This window comes from Talpa europaea, assembly GCF_964194135.1.
Source record: "Talpa europaea genome assembly, chromosome: X".
Lineage (NCBI taxonomy): Eukaryota > Metazoa > Chordata > Mammalia > Eulipotyphla > Talpidae > Talpa > Talpa europaea.
In genome coordinates this window covers 2,688,819-2,708,133 of record NC_140081.1, presented here as the reverse complement: position 1 = coordinate 2,708,133, position 19,315 = coordinate 2,688,819, and the positions used below count along the sequence as shown (strand labels likewise).

At 59.5% G+C, this 19,315-nt stretch overlaps 1 protein-coding gene across 1 annotated transcript; it reads left to right on the top strand.

Annotated features, from left to right (window-relative positions):
- Positions 1 to 543: 543 nt before the first annotated feature.
- GPR143 (G protein-coupled receptor 143) lies at positions 544 to 15,119 on the top strand (the record flags this gene model as incomplete). Its single annotated transcript, XM_084258178.1, has 9 exons — positions 544 to 793; positions 5,593 to 5,690; positions 6,641 to 6,735; positions 7,590 to 7,682; positions 9,240 to 9,349; positions 10,614 to 10,722; positions 11,774 to 11,891; positions 13,290 to 13,533; positions 15,025 to 15,119. The coding sequence occupies 9 exons, from the start codon at positions 544 to 546 to the stop codon at positions 15,117 to 15,119; spliced, it is 1,212 nt and encodes a 403-aa protein (XP_084114304.1).
- Positions 15,120 to 19,315: the final 4,196 nt, after the last annotated feature.

Below are 19,315 nucleotides of genomic sequence, written 5' to 3'. Positions count from 1 at the left end.
CAACTGTAGTGCTGTCGAATAAAAATGGGACAGCGCCGAAGTGAAGGTGCAAAAGTGTGTGCGGGTCCAGTTGGGGGCCCTAGTTTCCCCTTTCTTTAGCCTTGATGTGTTGATTTTAAAGCAAATCCGGCCTCCGTGGGATTCCCCCATGGCGGAGAGGGCCCAGAAACAGGCTCTCTTCGCCCTGGGGCCGTGTGGGGCCGCGTTCGGGTGCCCGGAGCCGCCCGCCGAGCCCCGGGCGCGTGTGGAGCGCGCGGCCCGCGCGCGCCGGCGGAGCGGGGAGGGGCCGCGCCGCCCCGAGGCCGGGGTCCGCCGGAAAGCGGACCTGGGGGGCCCGGCCGCGCCTCCCCTCCCCGCGGCCCCGCCGCCGGCCCCTCCCCCGCTCCCTCCCCGCCCGCGGCCCCCGCCGGCCGCCCCCTCGTGAGGCCTCGCGGCGCCCGCCGGCCGGGGCGGGCCGGGCACATGACGCCCTCGCGGCCCGCGCGGCCCCTGGCGCGGCCGGCGGGGTCCCGGCACTCGCGAGCGGCGGCCGCCAGCGCGGCCATGGCCTCCCCGCGCCTGGGCGCCTCCTGCTGCCCCGCGCGCGACGCCGCCACGCAGCTCGTGCTGAGCTTCCAGCCGCGGGCGGTCCACGCGCTGTGCCTGGGCAGCGGCGCGCTCCGCCTGGCGCTCGGCCTCCTGCCGCTGCTGCCCGGGCGCCGGCCCGCGGGCCCCCGCGCGCCCCCCGCGTCCCCGGCCGCCTCGGCCCGCATCCTGCGCGCCGCCTCCGCCTGCGACCTGCTCGGCTGCCTGGGTGAGGCGCGGGCCCGGGCCGGGACCCGCGGGGGGGGGGTGCCGGGGTGAGAGCGCGCGGCCCGGGCTGGGACCCGGGGGGTGCCTGGGTGAGGGCGCGCGGCCCCGCTAGGGACCCGGTGTGGGGGGGGAGTACCGGCGTGAGGGCGCGGGCCCGGGCTGGGACCCGGGAGTGCCGGGGTGAGAGCGCGCGGCCCGGGCTGGGACCCGGGGGTGCCGGGGTGAGAGCGCGCGGCCCGGGCTGGGACCCGCGGGGGCGGGGGTGCCGGGGTGAGAGCGCGCGGCCCGGGCTGGGACCCGGGGGTGCCGGGGTGAGGGCGCGCGGCTCCGCTAGGGACCCGGGGGGTGCCGGGGTGAGGGCGCGCAGCCCGGCTTGGGACCCGGGGAGTGCCGGGGTGAGGGCGCGGCCCCGGCTTGGGACCCGGGGAGTGCCGGGGTGAGGGCGCGCGGCCCCGCTAGGGACCCGGTGGGAGGGGGGGAGTACCGGCGTGAGGGCGCGGGCCCGGGCTGGGACCCGGGAGTGCCGGGGTGAGGGCGCGCAGCCCGGCTTGGGACCCGGGGGTGCCGGGGTGAGGGCGCGCGGCCCCGCTAGGGACCCGGGGAGTGCCGGGGTGAGGGCGCTCAGCCCGGCTTGGGACCCGGGGAGTGCCGGGGTGAGGGCGCGCGGCCCCGCTAGGGACCCGGGGGGTGCCGGGGTGAGGGCGCGGGCCCGGGCTGGGACCCGGGGAGTGCCGGGGTGAGGGCGCGCGGCCCCGCTAGGGACCCGGGGAGTGCCGGGGTGAGGGCGCGCAGCCCGGCTTGGGACCCGGGGGTGCCGGGGTGAGGGCGCGCGGCCCCGCTAGGGACCCGGGGGTGCCGGGGTGAGGGCGCGCGGCCCGGGCTGGGACCCGGGGGTGCCGGGGTGAGGGCGCTCGGCCCCGGGTTGGGACGCGATGGGTGGTGGGGTGAGGGCGGTTGGCCCGGGTTGGGACACGGTGGGTACCGGGGTGACGGTGCTTGGCCCGGGTTGGGACCCGGGAGATGCCCGGGTGAGGGCGCGCGGCCCGCGTTGGGACCCGGGGGGTGCTGGCGTGACGGCGCGCACCTGCGGCCTGTGACTTGCTCCGCACACGTGCGGCTTGTGACTTGCTCCGCACGCCGGCGAGGGCGCACACCTGCGGCTTGTGACCTGCTCTGCACGCGGGTGAGGATGCGCGCGCGGTTGGCTCCGCCCTGCGCTGGGCGAAGCGCTCGCCCCGGCGGGTGTGATTGGCCCGAGGCCCGCAGAGGGCCCACCGGCCGGCGGTCAGACCTGCTGCTGCCGGGGGGCGGCGCCTGGCTGCGACCCGGTGGGCGCGCGGGCGAGGGCGCCGGGCCCGCAGCTTGGGTAAGGCGGGGCGTCTCCCGACTGCGGCGGCGGGCTTGGGCACAGGGCAGGCTCTGTGTGATCCGGGCCGGCGGGGTCAAGGGGGAGTCCTGGAGCCCGCGGGGCTTCTGCAGGCTTTTATTGGGATTTACCAGGTACACGGCAGGCCGGAGCCGGGAGGAGGCGGGCCTCCCAGCCCCCTGCGAGTCTCCACTCTTTCTGGGCTCTCCCGCGTTCCCTCTGCTGCTCGTGGTTCAGCTTCTGCTGGTTCTGCTTCTGCTGGCGTCTCCCTGGCACCACCCTTATCAGCCCAGCCGGGGCCCAGGTGCACCCACTTACGCATGCCCGCACCCCTCCAGGTGCCGCCATCGGGCGTGCCTTGGGGACCGCGGGATCCAGCAGCCATGCACGGCGGGGGGCAGGAAAGCCTGACGATGCGCGGTACCCTACACGGCTTAGCACAGACAGGAGAGGAGCTGGAGGAGGCGCTTGTGAGACGGGACCCTAAAAAAAAAACAACACTGAGACAGTCGGTGAAGATGAAGTCCTGAGGCGCTTGCGCTGAATGAGAGAGTTGGCTGTGATTTAGGCAGGGCCCCGCAGCGGCACCCGGGAGTCTCCGCGTCCACTAACTGTGCCAGCAGGGGCAGGCCGGGCCAGTGTCCTGTGTGTGGCCCCCTCCCCAGCGGGGCTGGGCTGCAACCGGCTTCCCCAGGGCTGCAGACCCTGCCCGCTGCCGCCCCCTCCCCCCGCCAGGACTGAGTGGTTTTACTTTTTAAAGTGCGTTTTATTCTGTTTGGGAAATGTTATCAAATAAGAAATGTGAAATTTTATGAATAAAATAGGCAGGTGATTATGAACAAAAAAAGCCTTTTTTCAAAATCAAAGTAATATCCCCTGGCATGTGAGCATTAGCATCCCTTAGTGTGGTTTTGGGGGACCAGGCTCCCGCCCTGGCTGCCGGGTGGGGCCACTTTTGCCCGGGTGGAGGGAAACCGGAGAGAGAAACTGGCCCACGAAGCCTCCAGTCATTACGATCTGCCCTTCGCAGAAACTTTGCCAAGCCCGCGGTCGCCTTTGGCAGACTCCTGAGCTAGATCATGCTGGCCTTTTGGGTTCACGTCTCAGTTTGGAAGTTGTCTCACATACGAGTGTAGGGAGACTGGCACGGACCCAAGTCCTGGCTTCACCTGCAACCCCAGCCCTTGCCGACCTCAGACCCCCGGCACTTTGTCCACACAGCTCCCTGGAGGGTCTGTCCATGTTGGAGCTGCGCGCGGGGGGAAGCTAGGGAAGACGTGGGAGGGGGGCCTTGGAGGAAAGAGGGGGGAGGCATGCTTGCTTGCCCTCGGGGGCTCAGGGGACTTGGACGAGAGACCCCGAGGGAGGCTGGCAATGGCAGCCGTTACCTTGACTTGTGCTTTGATTTTGCTCCTTTCCTTCCAGCCTTGCCTGGCCCCCTCTGCCCCTTCCCGGGGGTTCCTATGGTGCCTTAGATGTGTGGCAGCTTTTGGGCCAACCCTGTTTGGCTGGACATTAACCCACGAGAGGATGGGGAAACTGTTATTATTCTTTCTTTTCTCTGTGCACACAAATCCTGTTAAAGTTCTTCTTTTTAAAAAGTCTTAGATACTAAGAATATGCTTTGTCTGTATGCATCGAATGGCAGAACCCATTTAGAGCGTGCAAATTTAGGGGCTCTGGAGGACCCCTCCGTCTGCACGTTAACAAAATGAGCAGAAGCAAAAGTGAGGGGAAGACTTGGGCAGCTGACCATCTGGCTGAAAGATGAGGATGTGGGCACCTAACTCGCTGGGCGTTTACGGAGCTCAGAAGATGCTGAATGCTGAAAACACTAAGGAGCACGCAGAAGAGAAGCAGTGTGTGTTTTTTAAAAATTTTTATGCATACAAGAGCTGGGGTACAGGCCAGAGGTCTGGGGTGGGGTGCAGTGAGAGGATTCACCAGAGACAGCGGGGAGCAGAACAGGCAGACAGACTGAAATCCACTGCTGAGGGGAGCAGCGGGCGAGCCAGCAGAGGTCTGCTGCGCCATGTGGGTAGCTCCCTGGCCGCCCGGGGATTGCTTCATCGTGCTGTGCTTTCCCCCTTGCGCCAGCAGGGAGGCCCGAAGTGGTGGTTTTGATAGCAGTGGCTTTGTTAGCTGTGACTGGATAGTGGGGTTTACCTTAAGCTTTTTGATGTTTCATAGTCCCCTTAGTTGTGTTCCACAGAGCATGTACCTGGCTGCAGGCCGCATGACGTCACGTCTCAGCAATAAGACTCTGTTAGGTAATCAGTGTGAGGGTTGGAACCCGGAAGCGTCCGGCAGATACTGGGATGCAGGGACTGGTCAGTAAACACCATTCTGAGTTTAGTTTCAGTAGGTGGGAGCAGTGAGTCACAGACAGAACGTAGTTATTTTTGACCCCAGGGGCTTCTGCTTGTCCATTGTCCCAGCCTCAAGCTAAGTTAATGTTGAAGGAAGGCTGTGCAGGATTTAATCGCTTCCTCTCTAGAAGAATGCCCTGCAGAGAAGCAAATGCTGCCTCCCCCATTGTTCAATTTTGATCTGGTCCCCCCCCCCCACACCCTGTCATCAGTGGGGGTGAAAAGACCTGCTTTACCTTCAGGCTGCAGAGTCTTGCAGAAGCTGCTGGGTGGTATCACGGTTCAGACTTCAGTCTGGGAAGTGGCTTTTAGACCTGGGGAGGGGGGGTGTCCCAGCACGTCCCAGTACCTTCACAGTGCTGTCGGGTAGTGGACTGCATGTGTCCACGGGGTAGTGTGTTACATGGATGTAGGTGCGTGTAGGTAGCACGTTACAGGGTTGTACCTGCCGGGCATTCGTACATCCGTGCACAGGCAGGCAGCATGTGACTCTGTGCCCTTTTCCAAGTATTACATAAAGAACCATAATGTTTACTTTAGGTATATGCTATTTTGAGGACAGTTAGATATTTGGGTATAATAACACGAAAAACTCTCAAATAAGTTATTTGTTATTAAATAAATAGCAAGTTACAGTGAGCTAATTTGTGCAAAATGCATTTTTTTTTTTAAAGAATGATAGAACTCCTTACACCTCACAGTTGTGCTTTTCCAGGAATGCATTTTCGTGTCGGGGTGAGTTACCATGGGCATGAAAAATATGGCCAAGAGATATTTACATCCCTGCTTCTTAATGCCGAACAAACCAGCGAGGTAGGGACTCAGCCGTGGCTGAGGAGGTTCGAGTGCGGTTTGTTGGCCAGGAATGGCTACTTTCTGAGTAGCTCAGCCTCAGCCTCGCCCTCCCTCCCCGCACCAATGTGTGTGCTTTTCCCTTCCTGACCTTTCCCCCAGCGTCTGCCTATTCTTCCGTTCTCCTGGCCCGCCGCCATCTTCATGAAGCAGCAAGTCAGCTTCAGATCTGGGTCAGGACCAGACAACTGACAGCCTCTGGTTTTCCCTCAGGCATCGCCGTCCGCTCTGCCGTGTGGTTGGGATTCCCAGATTTCGTTGAGGTGAATGGCACCGCCATTGGGCCTGTGGCCTTCTGCGTGGGCACTGCGGTGAGTAGGCCCTCCTTTGCCCTGGGTGCGCTCCCTGGGGTGTGTGGAAATGCAGCTCCACAGGGCACATCCCCTGCCTACACCTCTGGCTCTGGAAGCTGAGCGGGGCCAGCCCTGGGTTGGTGCAGAGCCCCTCCCGGGGCACTGTCCTGTTCAGAGCAGCCCCTCTGCTGTGGGCTGTCCCTCCCCCTCCCAAGTCCTTACATTGCATGGCAGGGAAAAGGAGAAAGGGCCAGGGAGGTTGTTGATGTGTTGGGGGGTGCACAGTCATGTATGTGGTCAGATGCATGCTTGGCACCTGTATTTCTGTATCTAGTGAACGTGATATGTGCACATTTGCAGAAAAAGCTGTGACTGCATACATCTGTAATGCTCAGCATGCTGAGTTGCCATCCAGTGCAGGAGCTCCATGTGCCTGATGCTGGGCACAATTGCCAGCCTCCCTGCCCAGCCCAGCCCCTGGTGCTGTGTGACGCCCCCCGCAGAATTGCCAGCCTCTCTGCCCAGCCCTCCCCATGCCTCTCAGCCCTGCTCCATGGGCCAGGGAGCCGTTCTCACTCAGCCCAAGCCAGGGATCCAGCCACCTTGTGCCCCCATCAGATGGTCCCCTTCTGCTGGGACTGACTTGCGAGTCTTCCTGCCCACACTCACTCATTTGTAGCAAAAGAGCCTCTGGGACAGAGAGCCCAGGAGTCCTCTGGGCTGAGGCAGTGCACAGAGCTCCATGGCCGCCAGGCAGGGCAGTGGCTGCCATCCAGCTGAGCAGCTGAGACAGGCCCCCTGCGGCCGGCGCCCCTCCACCTGGGCTGCCGGCTTTCCCTGTGTCCTCCAGCCTTTCATGTGCCGACCCTGGACGTCAGAGGAAGCCCGCGGCCGCCAGCTCATTTCACGGCTGGGGCAGTCTGGGTCTCGTTTGCAAGAGCTCTGACGCCAGGCTATCCCTGTTGCAGATGTGGATCCAGCTGTTGTACAGCGCCTGCTTCTGGTGGCTGTTCTGCTACGCTGTCGACGCCTATCTGGTGGTCCGGAGGTCTGCAGGACTGAGGTGCTGGCTGAGGGAACCAGCGTGCTGTGGTCGTGTGAGGGGAGGCTGGGGCTGCCACTGAACCCCCAGAGCATTTCCCAGAATGACAGTTGATCAGAACCCGTTGGCTGCATCTCCCCCAGGAACTGTGGAGGGCAGCTCCTTTTTATAAAAGGCTAAAGGCAGACTCTAAATCTTTTTTTTTTTTTTTTTAAATACCAGTCCTGTCCAGGCTTGTAGCTCTTCAGGGGACACAGGGGAGTGGACACAGGTGGGCAGCGAAGAAGGAACTGGTTCTGCTCAGGTGGTGCAGCAACAATCACCTCTGTCTTGAGCTCAGAGACCCCTCATTAAGTCCAGGAGAGCAGGGATGGGGCTCCGCTCGGGGTAGCAGGCCCTGCTGGGTGACCGCCAGCCCTCGCCAGGTGATGCTGTGGCAGGGAAGCCCAGGCAAAGGGGCGACATGGCGCCCTGGGGAGAAGTGTCCAGAAGAGGCCCATCCACAGAGACAGCGGTCAGAGGAGGGCTCCCCCGGGAGGCGGGATGGGGCGTGGGTGCTTAGCATAGGTGTGGCTTCCTTTGGGGTGAGGGGACTGTGTGGATGGAGCCAGGTGGAGCGTGCACAGCCCGTGACTATCCTCGGCACATGGACTTGTTCACCTTGTTTATTTCTGAGTTGTCCCCTTTACTTCTGGGTGCTTCTCTTCAAAGGTGAGTTTTGTGTTGTATGAATTTCACAATTAGGGGAAAACCCAAAACGGGTCTCTAGCTGCTGGCTGCGGTTTGCGGTCCTGGTTCACGGTGCCGGGTTGTTGGGGAGTTTCCACCCCGGCCTCCTGCCGTGTTCTCAGGCAGCGCCTCTGCCTCTGTCCTAGCACCCTTCTGCTCTACCACATCATGGCCTGGGGCCTGGCCGGCCTGCTCTGTGTGGAGGGCGTCCTCATGCTCTACTCGCCCTCCGTGTCCAGGTAAGCTGCGCCAGGTGAGCCGCGCCCAGGTGACCTGCCCCAGTGCCTGTCCTCGACCTGCCCGTGACCCCAGGCTGGCTCTCCTACCCGTCTTTACACGCTGTGTGGCGTGTGCCTCTGCACACAAGTTTGTGTGTGGAGCTCTAGGTGTGACCCTTTTGTGCGTGTAGATGCAGCGCTCTAGCTGTGTCCTCTGAGTGCACACGCTGTGCCCTCTGGATGGATGCAGCTTCCCAGACCCGTTCCTTTGCTCTAATCGACTCTCTGGCTGAGCAGGGGAGTTTGGCATTCGAGAGTGAGTTTGAGATGATGTGGGAGGATCAGGCTCACTCAGCAGAGCTAATTCTAAATCTCTGCTCTGTGGCTGCCGCTTCCAGGCTGTGCTCTTGGCCTTCCTGGACACGGGCTGACGGACGGTGGCCTCTGAGCTAGAGCCACGTTGTCTTTCGAGGATCAGTCTCATCATTGCCCCCATGGGAGAAGCCTCCGTGTACCTGCAAGGACACAGGCTGTAACGGCCAATAGAATCTGAAAAATAGAGGTGGCCTGTGGACCAGGGTCAGCACAGCCCTGGGGGCAGACCCTGCTGCCTGCTGCTGGTATAAGTAGAGTCTTGTTGGCGCCTGGCCTGTGCCGCTGAGTAGTTTCCTCAGAGGCTGTGCAGCCCATGAAGCATCAATACTAGCTCTTCCCTGACAGAAACTCTGCTGGGGGGTGGCCCCCCACCCCTTCTCTCCACTCGGCGGCCACTCAGCTGGACGTCTCCAGTCGCCCTGGTGCGCACAGCGTGCGTCGATCCCGAGGAACTTTAAGAGGGATAAGTGGTGGTGGGGGGCGGTTTGAACTCAGCTGTGAGGGGGTTTGTACCATCCTCCTTCACCTGGGGGCCCTGGGGACATGGTGTCTGACCCAAGGGAGCCGGCGCCGCTGGGTTCACGAGAGCTGCCCGGCCCCAGGGTTTCCACGCGGCCCGTCCTTTCAAGCCTTCCTCTGTCCGCTCTGCCTGCCTGTCCCCTCTCCCTGGTACCATTTTCTTCCACATTACGCGTCTCTTCCTGATGCCGCACCTGTGTGTGACACCTCAGTGACACCTGTGTGCCCTGCACCATGCCCCGGGGTGCCCGAGGACCCCGTCAGTAAAAGCTCTGGTGCTTCTCCCTGGAAAGACCCCCTGGAGTGAGTGTCCTTCATCACCCCGAGAACAGATGTCCTTTGACGTGCGAACTGGGGGACTTGAGTTGCTCCTTGGGCGGGGCAGGATCTGGCCTGGTGCCAGCCCGCCTTTGCCCAGACCTCACTGGTCCCTGAGTGCCCGGTGGGGGGCGTCCAGCAGCCCCTTCCTCCATGTCTTCCCAGCAGGGGCCTTGGTGCCTCTCTAAGGAGCCCAGGAGTCTCCTGGTCCCGCCATTCCCAGCGGGAGAAGTGAGTCACAGGCTCCCCTCGGCCAGCGTCAGGCACTGTGCGTCCCACTTTGCTCTGTCTGCTCTCCTGGCGTTCGGCTACGCAGGCCTCATTGAGGTCAGGTGGCGCTTTTGAGAGTGACTCAGCTTCCCCCAGGTGTGAGCGGGGTCTGGAGCATGCCATCCCGCACTACGTCACCACCTACCTGCCGCTGCTGCTGGTCCTGGCGGTCAACCCCATCCTGTTCCACAAGACAGTGACTGCAGGTGGGTGACAGGGGCGTCCGGTGCGGGGCCACCAGCATGGCCCTTGCCACGGGCTCTTGTGATGACCGGGTCTTTCCTCAGTCGGGCAGGAGATGGGGAGTAGCGCACAGGAAGTGGGGTGAATGTGGGTAAGGGTGGTGGTGGGGAGAGGCCTCTGGGCTGAGCTGGGACCGGTGTCCCGCCCCTCGCACCCCCAGGGGTGTGGGCCTGGAGCTGCTTTCCAGCCGCCTGCCTCTGGAGTGTTAGTGCAGGATGAGAGTCAGCACGTGCCCCTCCCAGGGGGTCTCTGCACCTCAGCCCTCGCTGTGGGACTCGTCAATAGTTAGTTCGCAGCCACTGGGAATGGTTCACACACTTAGAATAATGTCTTAAAAGGAGCTGTTTTTCTTACTGCAAAAAATTTAGCCTTTCAATGACATCAAAATAAAATGATCCAAAGGAAAAAGACAGGGAAGAAATGTACTGACAAGTAGAACCTTGGTCATTAATTTTTCTCTGGGTTTTTTTTTTTAGATTTTCCAGCTTATTGATAAGGAATAATTTTGAACATTTTAATATAGCAAGTGTAAATTACCTTTGCATAGCAAATACAAACCTTTAAAAATGCAGTTCCTGAGCCCATGAAGGCCACAAACCCGAGTTTATTGATTTATTTTTTAAAGATTTATTCATTATTTATGCATACAAGAGCTGGGGTAAGGGTGGAGATGCAGGGGGTGAGAGGATTCACCAGAGACAGAGTGGGGAGCAGAACAGGCCGACCGACTGAAATCCACTGCTGAGGGGAGCAGCGGGTGAGACAGCAGAGGTCTGCTATGCCATGTGGGTTGCTCCCTGGCCGGCCAGGGATCAAACTCATGCTGCAGAGGCTGCGGATACCTTCACAGCGCTGACGCTTAACCCCTTGCGCCACCAGGGAGGCCCCAGAAACCCGAGTTCAGTCAGGCAGTGTAGCTGTGTAGATTCCATAGTTACGACACGTGTGCCCACGGTGTGGAAAGTGTCGGCGCTGGGCGGGGCTAGCATAGGGCTGCCAGAACTCTCTACTACATTTGCAGATTGTAGGTAAATCTAAACTGACTTCAGAATGAAGTCTTCAGGCCTCTGTTCCCCGGACTCCACGAGCACCAACCGGGAAGATGGGGGACACTTGGTAGTGCCCGGCTTTGCCTGCTGTTATGGGCTCCCTTCTGGCTCCATGTCCTCCCGGCGCTCAAGAAACAAACTTTGGCCACCCATGTGGTTCTCCTCCGTCTGTCCACAGTGACCTCGTTACTGAAAGGAAGGCAAGGCGTCTACACAGACAACGAGAGACGGATGGGAGCCGGGGTCAAGATCCGATTTTTCAAAATCATGCTGGTTTTAGTCATTTGGTAACTTTCTTCTGTTTTTCTTGATGCATGGGGAGGGACGTACAAACACTGGTGTTTTGTCTTGCTCTGTGCGATCCCACCATTCCCAAGGGGAGAGTCTTTGGTAAGGAAATCCTTGGAAATGTGCTTGGTGCCCTTTAAGGAAATGCATCAAGATGGAAACGAATTCCATCTTGACTTCTGGAAAGGTCCTCAGGTCTCCTCAAACTAGCGACAGAAAGCTAGAACAAGATGTCCCCACTTAAGTTTTGAGCATCCCAGCCATGTGCCTTGAGAACGGGGCCGTTGCTAGGGTCAGTGCCGACCTGCAGTGCTTGCCCACGCCTTCCACCCCAACCACGGGCCTGCACTAGACGCCAGGGTCCCGTATCTGTCTCCTGAGGAGACAGGAGGGCAAGGGCACATCTGTGGTGTGATGACTCCTTGCTCAGTCCAGAAAGACGGACAGCAGGCCAAGCTATACTTCTCGCCGCAGTTTGCCCTGGCTCTGGTACCTGCCTGCTTATTTCAGGTGGATGTTTCAAGGCTAGATCTGTAATCGAGACTAGATACGTCATCAGTGCTAAACAGACTGGATCAGAAAACCCTTGGCTGCCGTGAAGCGATACTTTGCAAGACAGAGCATGCCTCGGTGGTGCACATGGCTGGTGCAAGGAGGCTTGTTGGGACAGTTTCCTGGGAGAGCTGTCAACGCCCTGCCTCTAAATACACACTGGGCTCGCCATTCCCAACCTCGCAGGTCTAGCAGCCGTAACAAAATTCAACACGACATGTCACAATGAGATTTTTGGGGTCTCCATCAAAAGAAAGAACACGCGCCGGGTTACCTGCTGTTGTGCGGGGCCCTAGTCCCTTAGGCGGTGGGAGGGCCCTGCTCCTCTCCGGCAGGAGGACATCCTTACCCGAAATCCTCGGTGTGTGCCTTCCTCCTTGCTGCTGATTGGCCACCCCTCCAGGACTTTGAGGTCTTGGACACATGCCCTGAACCTCGACATTTGAAAACTAATTCTGCTGCTTGTCCTTTCACACTGGGCCGTCTTCTCTTTCACAGCTGGTTGTCAAATATCATCAACGAAAGCCTTTTACTCTATCTTGAAATGCAACCGGACATCCACGCAGGCTCTTTAAAGCATGTGAGAAATGCAGCCAAGACCACGTGGTGTATTCTGGTAGGCCCAGGCTTTTCTTTTTTTTTTTTTAATTTTTAAAGATTTATTTATTTATGCACACAGGAACTGGGGTACAGGGCAGAGGTGTGGGGTGGGGGGGGGGGTGAGAGGATTCACCAGAGACAGAGTGGGCAACAGATCAGACAGACTGAAATCCACTGCTGAGGGGGGCAGCGGGGAGATAGGAGAGGTCTGCTGCGCCATGTGGGTAGCTTTCTGGCTGGCCGGGGATCAAACTTACGCTGCAAGGGTTGGCGATAGCTTGATAGAGCTTTCTTTAATCCCTGCGCCACCAGGGAGGCCCACACGCTTGTTCTTTCAACTTGCCATTTGCTCAGGTACCGTGTAAGTGTTGGGTGCACACCTTCGTGCCTCAGTGTATGTAGAGGCCACACTTCATCGCCCTCCAAGTCCTAGTCACACCGTCATGTGACCCTCTACCCATTCCTCCTGTCCCTTCCCCTCGGGAAAGCACCATTATTTTCTCAGAGCCTGAGATATTTTGTTGTGTTTTCTTGAAAACACCGGAAGGAGAAAATACCTCACTGAAGTCTATGTGTTGCTACTTAAACCTGTCACTGGTTCCTGACATTTGGACTTAAAGCACTGGCTGGTCCTGCTCCGGTGGGTTGTCAGCAAATGGTGCCGCTCAGGGTCGCTGAGGTGGGCTGTGGCCCGTGGGGGACCTTTCAGGCGGACCCAGAGAGGCAGGGATTGAGCTTGAAGGAACTTGGCTCGAACAAAACGGCACGGAAATGAAGGCATCCCCTGTAGAGTAACTGTCGAGCACGTGGGCAGCCCAGATGAAAGCGAGAAAGGGCCACTAGGAAGTAAATCTGGCCTTTTGTCTGGAAGGCATGCAGGTGCCAAAAATGACAATTATGCAAGTGAAAAACGCAGAATGTGAAATTACACTAATGCCAACCACATAACACGTATGAAAAATATATTGCAAAGAAATGCACAAAATGATGTGGGAACACCGTGGGTACGTCCAGATACGGCCAGTGTAACTGCCCCACCCAGTAACTGCCCCACCCCAGCTTTGCGTGGAGTCTGGCCGGGCCCCCCTGCTCGGCTTCACGTGTATACGTGCTCCCGAGAGCCTTCTGCATTAGCACGATCAAGGCCGCAGGTGGCACTGCAGAGGCCAGTGGCGCCAGAAGCCTGATGGCTTCACTGCCCTCCAGCACACGCAAGTGGAGTGCACAGACCTGTGTGAAACCAGAGCCTGACTGGCAGGCTGGGAAGCTCGGCCAGGGTGATGGTGCTGCGCTCACCTGTCCCGCGTCCTGAGCCCTCCTCTGTGGCCTCCTTCCTCCCTTCTTGCTCCTCCAGTGCCCCCGCCCCCGCGCTCGCCACCACTCACGCTGACCCACTGTCTTTCTCTCCTCCCAGGGAATCCTGAATCCAGCCCAAGGGTTCCTCTTGTCCCTGGCCTTCCACGGCTGGACAGGATGCGGCCTGAACGCCCAGGCTTCCCGGAAGGAGCTCCAGTGGCAATCCCTGACGACATCGGCCACTGAGCAGGCTCACGGGTCCCCAGAGGGCTCCTGTGCTCCCCGGCAGAGCCCCGCTTCCAGGAAGGAGGTCTGCGGCAGGGGGCATGCTTCTGACGAGGCCCTGAGCCTGCTCTCTGAAGGTAATGTGCCATCTGCCCAGACAGGTGGTGAGACAGAGCAGCCCCAGCCCTCCCCTGGAAATCCTTTCCCAACAACCGGGCGGTCTGGTCGGGAGGGGGCAGTTCGAGGAATCTCTAGAACGCTGCATGTGGGGCAGTGGATACGTGCAGTAGCTGCTTTGCATCTCGTCACCCTCTTGCGTATTGTCACGTGCCTTCCCTGGGTTATTAAGCACAGTTGCTTGGTATTGATGCTAACCGGGTCCCTCTTGGCTTGGATGGCATTTTTGTTTTTTAAGGATTTATTTATGCATGCAAGAGCTGGGGTGCAGGCCAGAGATGCCGGGGGTGGGGTGAGAGCACTCCCCAGAGACAGAGTGCGGAGCAGAACAGGCGGATCCACTGAAATCCGCTGCTGAGGGGAGCAGCGGGGAGACAGGAGAGGTCTGCTGCGCCCTGTGGGTAGCTCCCTGGCCGGGGACCCAACTTGTGCTGCAGAGGCTGCAGACAGCTTGACGGCGCTGTGTTTAACCCCTGCCACCAAACTTGAGAAGTGTGTGTAAAACCCCATCTTGTCTTTATTTCTAACACCGGGTGATGCAGTCTGGTGCCAGCAGGCAGGGGCAGGTTCTTTGTCAATGGGGGGGACAGCTGAAGAGAGTCCTAGAGCCTTAGTGGGCCTGCTGAGCTCGTTGGCCCTGCTCGTGGGAACAGAAACCGCGGGGGCTGTGCTGGGGCTTGGGAGAAGCGGGGAAGGGCTGGGGGCCGCTGAGCAGGCGGGGGGAGCCGGGGAAGATCACCCCGCAGACGAGGCTGCGACGGCCAATGAGAGTCTGCGGGTGCCGCGGCGGGGACGGGCGGAGGGCTCGAGGGGCGCGGGGGGCGCGGCGTGGGGCCGGATGCCGTTGTACCCGGCTGTTGGCGCTTGATGTGGTGAGCATGGGGAGGCGCTGAAGGTTTCCATGGCCCCCCCACCACACACGGGGGTGGGAGAGTTGGCTGGTGCGTCCTGGTTTGCCTCTGGGGCAAGAGTTGACTGAGACGGGACCGTGTGGAATTTCTTAGGATGACTTTGTCCAAAACACCATCTTTATAAGGAAGTAGAATTTCCCTCGGGACTAAAAGTCAAGAGAAATGGTCCTCACAGAACGACGAAGGAAAACCTGGCTGGTTGTCATCTTGGGAACCCCCGGAAACCTTCAGGGGGTGCTGTTTCCTGTCCAGGAGCGTGGAGGGCTCAGTGCCAGCCCCGGCCCCGTCCCCCCAGGACGCGTGAGCAGCTGGCCTCAGGAGTCCCTCTCCTGCCTCTTCCTCCCGGCCCCGCACCTTCTCCCCAGGCAAGAGAGGACGGCGTGGAAACAGTCTGTGGCTTCCACCCGCGGCCCTGGCTGGTTCTGTAGGACGTTTCGCACCAGGGTCATCGGTGTCGTGGGCTGACGTCCCTTTGCCCCTCGCAGACACCGCCGGGAGCCCGGAACACACCAGCGAGCTCTTCTGTCCTTCCCTCCTCAGGCTCTGACGCCAGCACCGTGGAGATCCGCGTGGCCAGCCCGCCCCGCGGTGGGACGCAGGTCGACTCTGGGCCGCAGCTGCACGGAGACCTGTGAGGGGCGCGGCGGGGCCCCCAGCCTGCCCTTCCCTCCACCCCACCTTCGTCTTCCTGTGAAACCTTCCCACCCCGCATCTCTGCCCTTTCGCATCCCCCCGGGTCTTCCTCTCCTCACCTGCTGGAGTTTCCCCGGGCCGCGCTTGCTGGTGAGAGGAGCGCCCTGGGCGTGGGACAGGCAGGAGAACTCCGTGGGGAGCAAACCTGCGCCCTCTCCGTTACCCCCCGGCCCGGGGCTGGCCGTGGGGGGAGTGCGTCCCACCGCGTCGCCCAGAAGTAAATGCAATAAAGTCGTTGTGACCGAGCCCCCGGCCCGCCTCGGACTCTGCGCAGCTCGTGAACATGCGTGGGGGAGGCGCGGCCGCGGCGGAGGGCGCGAGGCAGGAGCAGGGCCGTGGCCGGCTCGGAGACGGCAGCAGGAGGGGCCAAGGCAAGGGCCGGGGCCAAGTCCCACCCTGGCCAGGGCAGATCTGGGCAGGGACACGGGGTGATGGGTCCTGGCCGGTGCACTGGTCATCGGCCATGTGTCCAGCTCTGCCAGCTCAAACAAGGCCAAGTGTATTTCGAGAAGAAGATTCGGTTTGCAGACAGGGCGGGCGTGCAGGTTGTGGCTGGCGTGCAGGCCCGTCGGAAGGTCCGGGCCTTTCCCGGCATGGTGCAGAGAGCCCTGCTGAGTGCCGCCCCCTTCCCAGCAAGAGTGGGGTGTGCTTCCACTTGGGATAGTTGGCCAGGACCTCCTGCTTTTGTGTTTTGGGCTTCCTGTGGCTCCACAGGCATGGGCGGGACCACAAGGGGGCACTGTGGGGAAGCTGCTTCGCTTCCTTGAGGATGCCCCGAGATAGCAGCCCCCACCTTGATGCCAAGAGCCAAAGAGATGTGTCGTTTCAGCTTTTCTAGGTGGGGCGTGCGTTCCCCCATGTCCAGCACCACATGCACACTCCGCACCCCTGCAGCGTCCTGTCCACCCCACTCTCCAGGCAAAGATGCCAACTTCTGCTTGTCTGGCCCCCAGGCAGCGAGAGACGGGTCGGTCTTTGCCAGAGCTGAAGGGATGTCTCCTGGCCTCTGCGTTGGGCAGCAGCCTGGGAGTGGCCTTGGGGAGCAGGTGCCTCAGCTGTGGGAGGAAGCTCTGGTGGGCCCTGGGGTTTCAGTCTGTGAGCACCAGCCTCTGTCCACGTTGGGGGTGCTCCCTGCCTAGTCCCGCCCTGGCTGGCCTTGCCTGGACGCCCTCTAGCCTGGCTACACTTTCTTCAGAGCTGCCTGGTCCTCTTCTCAGCCGTGTTTTGGACTCACGGCAGCCAGCTTTGTTTCAGAGGCTTGCGGATAAGCACCGTGCCAGCTCTGGCCCTTGGGTTGAGGAGGACTCTGGAGGGGGAGCCGGTCTCCCCAATGGGCACATCTTCTGACTGAGGACAGTGGCAAGAAGAGGTGAGCCGATGGACACCGGCGTGACCCAGGCCCGCAGGCATCCCCGAGACACTGTGACGCGCCAGTGAGCCGGCCGTGGCGTCAGGCCTTCGGAGTGTAGCAGAGAGGAAAGGAGAGCGATGCGGGAGGGGCCGGGCGAGCTTGGCTTCACGTGGTTGCCCTGGAGGCTGCTGGGTGTTGTCTTGTGATTGTTCTGCAGCTGTTCCCGGCTCGTGACCCTGGCCTGTGGGGGTTGACAGGGGACCCGCCTGGGGGCGAGAAGGTGGTGATGGGGGGTGGATCAACTACGGGAGGACGTTGGTGGAAGGTGAGGAAATTGGGCTCCACGTGCCGGAGCCGGGCTTGGCTGGCTGCAGGGGTGTATGGCGTGCAGTCCGGGTGCAAGGTGAGACCCTGCCCGCCTGGCGGTGTGCATTTGCTGTTGCCTTGCGGCCTGTGACAGCCGCGCCGTAAACGCGCACGGAGGGGCTCACTTTGGCTCGAGGGTTGTGTGTATGTGTGTGGGGGGGTCACGGCCCTGTTGCTCCCTTTGGCTTGAGGGTCACCTGTTCCCCCTCAGATCCCCCACTGTTTGGAGCACGCACTGGCCTCAGGCTTTCCTGGAGCGTAACCTGTCCTCCCCTCCCCATTGCCCCCCCGTAGGCATGCGGCGTGCCGTCGCCTGGCTGGCCTGCCGGGGGTCCAGACCCCGAGAGAGGTGACCGGCCTCACCCCTCAGACGACCCTGACGCTTCCGCCAGGAGGTAGGTCCACTTCCCTCCTTTTTCTGCTGTTCCTCAAGCTGTCACAAGTTACGTTTTCAGTGTTGCTTTGATACTTACTTGGGTTTTTCTACAAAAACTGCAATTTATGGTGGTTTGGGGTTAAATTTTTTCTTTTTTGAAATACCTCCCCTCTCCCCAGTCCAGGTTTGGGGTTCATTCTGAGCGCTGGGGCTGGGTGTGGAATTGTATGAAATAGTAGTGGGTTGTCTGTGGCTTTCATGGCCTTTTTAGTCTGCTCCGGGTGCGTGCGGGCGTGTCTGGCTGCGCAAGGGCTGTGGACATGGACACCTTGAGATCCGCGTCTCTCGTACAGGTGTATTGGGGCTGTATCTTTCAGGGTTAGTAAGAAAGGTCCTGTGAGGGGGGGTTCGCGTGAAATGATGACAGTTAGGAATTGTCATGCTGGGTGGAAAAGGGGACGCTCCGGGTCCTGCAGGTGCCGGGTGCGCAAGTGAGAAGGCCGCGGGCCACACTGTGGGCCCAGCCGGCTGTGGTGGTTGGTGCTGCAGGGAGTCGTGACCCGTTGTAACAGAAGTTGCTCGTGGAGACAGTTGTACGAGGCTCAAGATCCATGTGCTGTGTAAAAGAAGATGCAGCTTAATTAGGCCTTTTTTGGTGAGAAAGGAGTATGGACACGTCCTTTTGAATTGGGAACTACTAGTTTTGGGTAAACATTTTCCATCCATGCTCAGTGCCACAGCGTTGATGCTGGCTTTTGAGGGACAGTGTGATTGGAGATGGTAGGTGGTGTATGATGGTCAGGAAATATCCTGACAGGTTTGAAATTTGTGGATGTTGCAGGAGAGGGAATGTTAGAGTGTATATATATATTTTTTAAGATTTATTTATGCATACAAGAACTCAGGTGTAGGCCAGAGGTTTGGGGGGGGCGTGTCTCACCAGAGACAGAGCGGGGAACAGAACAGGCGGACTGACTGAAATACACTGCTGAGGGGAGCAGCGGGCGAGACAGGAGAGGTCTGTGCGCCATGTGGGTTGCTCCCTGACGGACCGGGGATGAACTCATGCTGCAGAGATTGCGGACAGCTTCACAGGCTGTGTCTTAACCCTTGCGTGACCAGGGTGGCCCCTAGGTTTTGTATTATTAGGGTAAGTTCTAGTGTCACCATGAAACCTGTTAGAGAAACGGGCCCCTTCATTTCGGATAACAGGCAGACTCGCCTGTGAGGTGGTTGTGGGGTTAGGTTGTTGGAAATAGTACATTTGGCAAAAATGCTCTCAATCAAGAGGCATTTGATAGATTAGCTATGGAGGGGATTAGTTTTATTGGGTGTGGTAGAAATAAGCAGTGAGAGGTAGATGATTTACATTTGGCAAAATCTCTTAGCAAGTTAGCAGTGAGGGGGATTACTATGTCGCAGGTGTTGGCAAACGTTGCTTTAATTCAAGGATTATGTTTGTTTAATGGCCTCTTAACGGCAGAGGATGTGAGTAGCATAGCAATGGCGTGATTATAGGGCTCAGATTTGGAATGAGATGCCTTGACGCTTTAAGGATTAGATCCTTGGAATCCAACCCTGTGAGGAAGGGCAGGTCTGGTCGTGGTGATAATGTCTGGAGTGTCATTGTTGTCCGTGGATGGAAGTAAATGAGAAAGATTCCTGCTACAGCTGTTGAACTTGAATGAACGCACATCCTTTTCACGATTACATATTTTTCCCAGCATGCTTCCTTGTTCCCACAGTTCCCATTCATGCAATGTTGACTTCTGTTCCCAGAATTCCATACTTCTCCTATAATTCCTCTTTGTTCCCACAATTCCCATTCACCCAATGTTGACTTACTATTCCCATAATTCCCATTCCCTGAGTGTTGACTTCCTGTTCCACGATTTCCATACATCTCCCATGATGCCTCTTGTTCCCACAATTCCATACTTCTCCCAGCATTCCTCCTTATTCCCATAATGCTCCCAGCATTCCTCCTGTTCCCACAATTCAATATTCTCCCAGCAGTCCTCCTTGTTCCCGCAAGTCCATTGTGC